Source organism: Durio zibethinus, chromosome 10, assembly GCF_047325235.1.
Source record: "Durio zibethinus cultivar Kanyao isolate XHJ-2024 chromosome 10, ASM4732523v1, whole genome shotgun sequence".
NCBI classification, from domain to species: Eukaryota; Viridiplantae; Streptophyta; class Magnoliopsida; order Malvales; family Malvaceae; genus Durio; species Durio zibethinus.
Genome location: NC_143171.1, coordinates 19754871 through 19763181, shown reverse-complemented (window position 1 = coordinate 19763181; position 8311 = coordinate 19754871). Strand labels below are relative to the sequence as shown.

The 8311-nt window shown below is 29.7% G+C and overlaps 1 protein-coding gene across 1 annotated transcript; it reads right to left on the bottom strand.

The window, feature by feature from the left end:
- Positions 1–5858: 5858 nt before the first annotated feature.
- Positions 5859–7113, bottom strand: LOC149516530 (senescence-specific cysteine protease SAG39-like). The gene is made up of 2 exons (XM_089767297.1): positions 6541–7113; positions 5859–6451 (listed from the first exon to the last, which is right to left on the bottom strand). The coding sequence occupies exons 1-2, from the start codon at positions 6971–6973 to the stop codon at positions 5859–5861; spliced, it is 1026 nt and encodes a 341-aa protein (XP_089623423.1). The 5' UTR covers positions 6974–7113.
- Between the last annotated feature and the right edge of the window lie 1198 nt (positions 7114–8311).

Sequence of the window (8311 nt, the reverse complement as noted above, 5' to 3'; positions counted from 1 at the left end):
AAGGCTTGTAAAGAGAAAACGGGGAACTTGGCTTTTATAGCAACCCAAAACGACATCGTTTTGAAGGTCCCATATCCGCACGTGACCCATTGACTCGTGTGCTGACCTCTGCTTCAACCCGACGTGATCGTAGGTTTTTCTTTTTCCATTTTATTTTATTTTTATATATTTTATATTTTGAAATATTTTTATATTATTTTATATTCAATTTTTTTATTTATTTTACTAACTTTTATTATTTATTTATTTTTATTAAGTAATTTGTTATTTGTTAAATATTTTATAAAATTCTATTTTTATTTTTTAAAAAAATAAAGAAATAAAAGAAACAAAAAATAAAGGAAAAAATCTTTTCAAATAAATTCATAAATCCTACTAAACTATTAAGAATTTTTATGAATTTAAATTTTATGGAATCCACCAAACTATTGGGAAGTTCCATAAATAAAATTCAAAAAAATGAAAAAAAATGATTTTTTATCCTACCAAACTCTTCGAAGATTGCATCTCAAGTTAAATATTACCAAACTATTAGGAGATTTAATGAGTTTTCTCGAAAGAATAAAATTTTTATAACCAGTTTCAAATAAAATCTCATTAAACTATTAAGATATTTGCCTCAAAGTAAATCCTACAAAACTATTGGAGGATTTTTCTAATTTTTTTAATAAAATACATTAATAAATCTGACGATGAAGCCTCTTCAAAGTAAGATACTAGTCTTCATGAATACTCATGAGGTAAGAGAATTATCTTAAATTACTACCAAATAATTGGGGTAATTTTAAGATTAATTTTCAAAAATAAATATTTTGGTAAACTATAAACATATTTAAGGCTTGGATAATTTGAAATCAAACTGGTACCATCTTTTGGATGGGTGCTGTGGGGGTGCTATAACCTTTTTCATAGGTAATTGTACTCCCGAACCTAAAATTTGATTTCATGGATCAAAATCTACTATTTAAAGAGACCTAAGTTAATATTGGAACTCCCTTTTAAATGAGACAAATTCAATCAGGTGGCCAATCACACCTAAACAAAAAAGATTGGTGGCAACTCTTGAAAAATCATATCTAGCGATAGGTCCATGAATCTATACGTTATGATAGTGTCCCATTAGAGTAAAGCCAATCCATTATGTTGCTAAACCCAAGCAACAATACAATCCATACTCTATACATACAATCCAAGGTGGAAGCAACATCCTAATTTTTCATAGGGTAATAACTAAGGGCAAGTTTTTAATTCCTATAATAGACATGTTAACCCACTTAGTTTCCAACCACCACCACCACAACATCATCCACCTCTATAACCCCAAGAAAAAAAGCCATCCTTAGAAGAAATGTTCACTTATATTTTACAAAACCAAGTAGCCTTTATAAAGAACCTTAAAGTGCAAGTTGGTTAGCTTGTAAATGGCCTCAATAATTGCCTTTAGGGAACCTTACCTAGCAATACTGAGCACAACCACAAAAAACAAGGTAAGGAACAAGTTAGTAACATTTTTACCCTAGAAGAAGATGAGTCAAATAGGGTTTTGAGGGAAGTTTTTTATTTGGAAGAGTCTATGCATGATGAAGTAAAACAGGATCCTAGTGAGAAAGAGATTAAAGAAGAAGACGAAGATAAGGAATATGAACCAACTGAAGAAGAAGAACATCAAAGACAAACTTTAGAAGTAGCATTATCAATACCTAGATCCATACTGAAAGCGCTACTTAAGGAGTTAGAGAATGCTATTTTTGTGAAAGAGTGTAGTTTTGCACTTCAACATCTCTTTCCTAAAAAATAAATAGATCTAAGGAGTTTTACTATTTTTTGTAGAATTGGTCATTTAAAATTTGATGAAGCTTTTCATGATTTTAAATCTAGTATAAATCTGATGTCTATGAATGTTTTCATGCAACTAGGAAATGGTGTTTTGAAATATCCAAATTGCACTATTAAGTTTGTTAATAGATTTGTAAAGAAATCAAAAAGACTATTGGAGAATGTGTTGGTAAAGGTAAAAAAATATACATTTTATATGGATTTTATAGTACTAAAAATGGAAGATAATGAAGCATCCTTGTTGTTTTTGACATCCAAAACCTTGATTGATGTATATAATTGTGATCTTACATTGAGATTTAAGGACAAGAAAATGTAATTTATAACTGATGGATATGGTATCCTTAGAGATGAGAAGGATGTTTAAGCAGTAATAAGAGTTAAGGAAAAGGATAAACCTATGGAGTTGAACTTAATTTCTAAACCTCCTATTCCATTATTGCAAGACCATTTGGCAAAACCTATGAGCCTTAACTTTTACAAGCATGAAACTTGAAATTTCTAGGCCAAAAATGAATCCAAGTTCAACTTGATTTATTCTTGAAAGGAAAATGAGTACACCTCCTAAACGTAACTCAGTCTATGTAATACCACAAAAGAGAATACAGTAAGGTAAACTCCCTCCTAAAAGGATAAAGTGATTGAAGAATTCTAGAAAGAGTTAGTCAAGCTTAACTCTAACTAGCACTAATTAGGAGATAACCCAAATTTTTAATTTTCAGTTTGCATATTTACTTTAGTTTGATTTGTTAAGAACATGTAATGCTTTGGTTTTCTTTATTTTGTTTTTGTAGGAAATAAGAGCAAGAAAGCTAGAATAAGGTTTAGCAATAGTGGATTTATTCAATGCAGTTTCAGCCATTACCATTTTAGGGGAGTAGGAGTATCTTTTTTCTCTTTCATGCTTTTATGCTTTTTTTTCATAAATTGGGGCCAATGTGTCATTTAAGCTTAAAGGGAAAGAAAATTTGTGCCAAATTTTTTTTAAAATTTTTTTCAAAATTTCTTTTTGAACTTATTTTGTCATGTTAGAATCATTACACTTCCTATGATTATTTTCTCATAATCCAATGATAATAACCTTAATTGACTTTAAATATAGCTTTTTAAAAATTTTGAATGTACTAAAGGCATGAGATAAATTCTTGAAGTAGTTTCTTTTTACTTGCAATATTTTCATATTCTTCAAACATACTTAGTCTTGATCATTGAGATGTAAGTATATTTAGTTGAAGTTGTGTAGATGTGAAGTTGCATTGATCTTTGAAGTCATGTATTGATTTTAGAATTTGTTAAAGCATCTTTTGAGGTGAAATATTATACCGCACTTAACTAGGGAGATGATTTAGGCCGTCTTTGGATCATTTAAGCCTTTCAAGCTAACCTTTATTATATTTATCCCTAGTTACCCCTGTTGGAGCCTAATAAATATATATTCCTTTCTTTGTTTTTCACCAACATAAACTGGCTACCCCTTTGATTTTTTTATTTTTTTCTGTCTATCTTACCCTATGTGCATATGGATTAATCAAAGAAATATAAGAGTTATGTTACATTTGGGAAGGAAAGGTGGAGTCTGAAGTTGAAATTATTGTGCAAAATTCAGTTCCAAGCAAAGGATAGAAAAAGCAAACGCTAAAAATAGCTTTTCAACAAAAAAAAAAAAAGAAAAGAAAAAAAATGTAAAAGAAAAGAAAAAAATAGTGAAAGAGAAAAAAAGTGAAAAATAGTAAGGTATTCATGTAAATCAATAAGAAGTTGTTGTTTGAAAAGAAAAAAAAAAAAGAATTTAAGTTTGGGAGTATTATATTTTCTTGGAAGTTCTCTCATAAAAGTGCAGATCCTATGTAATGGATGTTTGGGGTTTATGAGCCTAAATTTTCCTTTATCATACCTTAACCCTAACTTGGCATTATAAGCTTAATAAAGACTTATTGATCTTTGGTTAAATTGTGGCTATATTAGTGGAAAGAGTATGTGAAAAGCAAACTTATGAGATTTATGCATGCTTTGAGGTGATTTGTTAATTTCATATTTGCTTAGCTTTAGTTAAATATCTCGAATTAATTAGAGATAGATTATTTACACACCAATGAAAATTTATGAGTGGAATGCAACCTTATTTTTAAATTAACTTTTTGTTAGATATATGCTTATGATTTTCTTTTACAATAAAGTTATTATGCAATTTTTGGGGAATCATAAGAATCTAATATTGGGAGTGTGTGATGATGTCTAACATGCTATCTAGTTTGGTTTTATTTTTGCTTAAAGATAAACAAAAGTTTAAGTTGGGGGGTTTGATAACTCTATAAAATAAAGTTGTTTAGGCTTATTTTTAGTGCTTAAATGATTAATTTTTACTTGATTCTTAACAAAATAATGTTCTTTTTATATCTAAATGGCATAATTTTCTATTTTGTAGGTTTTCTTGAGGAAAAAAGTAAATCTAGAATATTCTTGATGATTCTTGATCAATCTTGATATTTTTTGTGCATAAAAAGGAATCTTGTGATGTTCTTAGAAGTTATTAATTTTCTTGGAAATCTTGAAGTTAAAGAATGAAAAAGAAGTTCAAGATTGGTTTTGTGAAGTTCAATGGAGTTAGAATGAGGTAATATTGAAGAAAAATAAAAGAAATTCATGCAACATTTAAGTTGGTAATTTCGGCTATTAAGAAGGTCAGAATTGTAATTTCAAGTGATTGCAAGTCCATAGTAGTTTATGTAGGTGCACATGCATGGGATTATTTATCAAAATTTAAGAATAACATGTAATCAATTGGTATTATTTTCAACGGGCAATGTGGGAATACTAATATTTTACCAAAGCGTAATTGACTCTCGAACTTAATTCTGATTTCGCATATGATAAATTTTTTTTAATAAACTTTAAACTTGTTTTAAATGTTTTATTAAAAAAATAAAAATTTTTGGATAACCAATCATATTAAAAGAAAATTGATGACAATTCCTCAATTTTGAGTTTATTAAAAATACTTTTTGTTTTCCTTTTTCCCTACGTTCAACTATTGGGTTCCCAAATCCGTCAGTGATTACAAAACCTTATCTAGCAGCCTTAAATATTGAAGCTAAAATGTCGCAATGTATTGTGTTCTAACTTTTGTTTGAGGTCCAATATGATCTGGTGGAGCCATAAAAGAGTTGGAGTTGAGTGATTCCTCAACAATGGAAATTTGGCTCACGTGAGACCAACAACGGACCCAAATTATTTTTAGGGTGTCAATTTATAATATATGTAAAAATTTTGTAAATAAAAATTTGACATAATATAATTCTATATTATTACAATTATCCTAATGTCTAAAGAAAAAAAAATAATTATATCATTATTAATATTATTAAATATATATTTTTTTGATATACATAAATAAATAATTATTTAACAAAGAATAAAAAAATTTAGGATTACTCGGGAAGAAGAATAGTTGGCAGATCATTTTTCTTGCTTGATATTCGTAAGAAAATAGATGATTATACTCACTCTTCAGACCTTTTAGTCTAATTATCAAGTACTCCATTTCTACTGTTCATTTGTCAAGAATTCAAGCTGATGCTGCTGCAAGTCATCATTTTTTTTTTCACATGATGTGCTCATCACTATTTTTATTAGTTATCGCGGTTTTCTCAACTCTCTCAAATATTGATACTTCCTTCACACTCTCCCTCTTAAACTCACAAAAGGAACTTCCGTTAGCACACAGAATCAAGATGAATTAATGGTCCTTCTATTTTAAAAAATGGCACTGGAATAGTCATAAAATTGTGGTTTAAAAAATAAAAGAGCTGAGATGTGCAAGTGAGACGATAGTAGATAAATAATTTAATGTGTAATATATGATACACAAGTCATTCCTTCAGTAATTCCTTTTTCTTAGAAAATACAAGCACATATAGAATATTGAAAGCAGACATCAGAGTTCCTATTGGTCTCGTGTTTGTTTTAAATATGTTTATATTACATCGAGAGCAGAATATATATATAGGCTATGGTAATGAAGTTCAAGCAGTAGGGTAAGAAGCTTGCATTGCTATGCCACAAAGGCCTTCCTTTGAGCCAACATCTCTCTGCATCCTAATGTACCCTTCTTCACCCCAGCTAGTACCCCAAGAGTTCTTTACTAACCAATACTTAGTCCCATCAGCATCCACTCCATAACCAACAGCAGCAACACCATGATCTAGGTCAGTGCCACAATCTCCTGTAAATACACCACTTGAGTAGAACTGGAATTCAAACCCCCCAGCATCAATAGCAACAGAAACCGGCTGGTTTGCAACTGCCTTCTGTAATGCCTCTTCATTATTGGCTGGCACATCTTCATGTCCATTAATATTGGCTGCATGGTTGGCTTCCCTGTTGGTATTGCATGTGCCATCAACTCCCTTGTAAGGGTAATTCGATTCAGTTGTGAGGCCTTTGTTTTTCTGGATGAATCGGAAAGCATCGTCCATCAAACCACCCTGACAGCCTTGATCTTCACCTTTGGTATCACAGTCAACCAACTCCTGCTCAGACAAGGAAACTAGCTTACCTGTTGCTAGTTTAGTAACCCCTTCCATGGCTGCCACAGCCGAAAATGCCCAACAACTTCCTGTATTTCAATCATACGTCGACAGTTAGAACTAATAATTAGCTAGAAGAACCAAAAACCATTATTTCTTATAAAAACTTTGAACATACCACATTGGCCTTGGTCCTTAACAGGTGTTACAGCTCCTTTATTCCTCCAGTCCACGGTAGAAGGTAATGCAGTGAAATTTTCATATTTGAAAGTCGTAGCCTTGTTGGAACACATATGGCCCTTGAACCTATTTCGAGAAGCAATGAACTCTTCGTTTGTAAGATCTGCAAATTGATTGACACCGAGCTTGTAAGGTTTGTCATTGGCACTATTGAAAGATTCTATGCGAGCCACATTTTGTTTGAAAATATTGAAACGTCCCTCCCTCTCATTGTTGTCCTGGTACACTCGTCCATAACGGGTCATCCATTGCTCATGCCTTTCATACATCGATGCATCTTGAAGAGAGCGTGATGTGGCTTGACAAACTAAAGCACCAACTGTGAAGATTAAGGCCAAACAAATGCATTGGTACTGGCTTTTGTATGCCATGGCGGGGTAGCTGCTAGGATTGAAGAGTTGAAAATTGATAAGGCACACTAAAATTTGATGAATCCTTTCACTTATATAGTAAAAAATTTCCTGAATAACATACCTGTTTTAGGAACTTTGAGATCACTTCTTGCTTATCTTCGTGCCCTTGAAGATATTCTGATGAAGACTATTATCAGAATTGGTCTGATAAATATGGTAGAATGAATGGAGTTAATGTTCAAACTTAAATCCATGTACAGGTATAGTTTATAGACAGTTTTATCGTTAGTGATAGTGGTTTGGAAGGAGTTGGATCTTGTATTCAAAATAGCTAACCTCATATATATTAAGCCGAACAAAATTGGTGTCATCGTGCCGTTTCAGTCATGTGACAATTAAGGAAAGCTGTTCATTAATAGTTTAACTTCCTTTGCTCTGAAGCTTTGCCTAAGCCTAGACTTTTGCTCTTCGGTTGAAAATTTGTCCAAGAAACACCGGAAAAACACACAGATAAATCAACCAAACCAAAATGCACTATAATTTACATGGCGCGGCCACTTATCTACATTTACGGATTAAATAATTGTTCTACTATTAAAAAATTTAAAGTACAATAAAATCTTTTCGATTGCTACCCAAAAGTGCAATAAAATTAGAAGGTCTTTCCTTCTAAAGCTCCCAAAAGTATTATATAATTTCTAAAGTTTAAAAAATACTTTTATCTTATATATATATATATTATATAACAAAATACATAAATAAATTTGTCACACAAGCATCTATGTGAATAACTCTCTTAAATGATACGTAAGATAGTTTTTTAAAAAATAAAATAGTTTTTTTTAATTACAAATTAAAAATTTTAAATTTCAAAATTATTTAAATTAGAATTGAAAATCAAATCAATTTAGAGATATATATATTCTAAAATTAAAAATATGAAATATGGATTTTAGTTTTTAATAAATAATTTTAATTTTTTACCAAACAACTTTATTTAACAAATTATTTAATTATCAAAATCTTTCAAACATGTTTAAAAATTATAAAGATTAAGTTTATCAAAATATTTCAATAATTTTTTTATCTTGTTTTAAAAAATTATCTTTTTAAAAATTTACATAAGACATTAAAAATTCAAGTAATTGTATTTAAGATTTTGAAAATTAAAAAAAATTTCATTTTAAATTTTTAAATAATAAGATTATCAAAATGATTATATCTATTTGAACTTTAATTATTAAATTTATATTTCAAATAAATGCAAAAACTTTAATATTATCTTTAGCACTTATTATATCCATTTTAATTTTAAAAATTATCTATTTAATCTTAATTGTCACTAAAAAGTTCTTC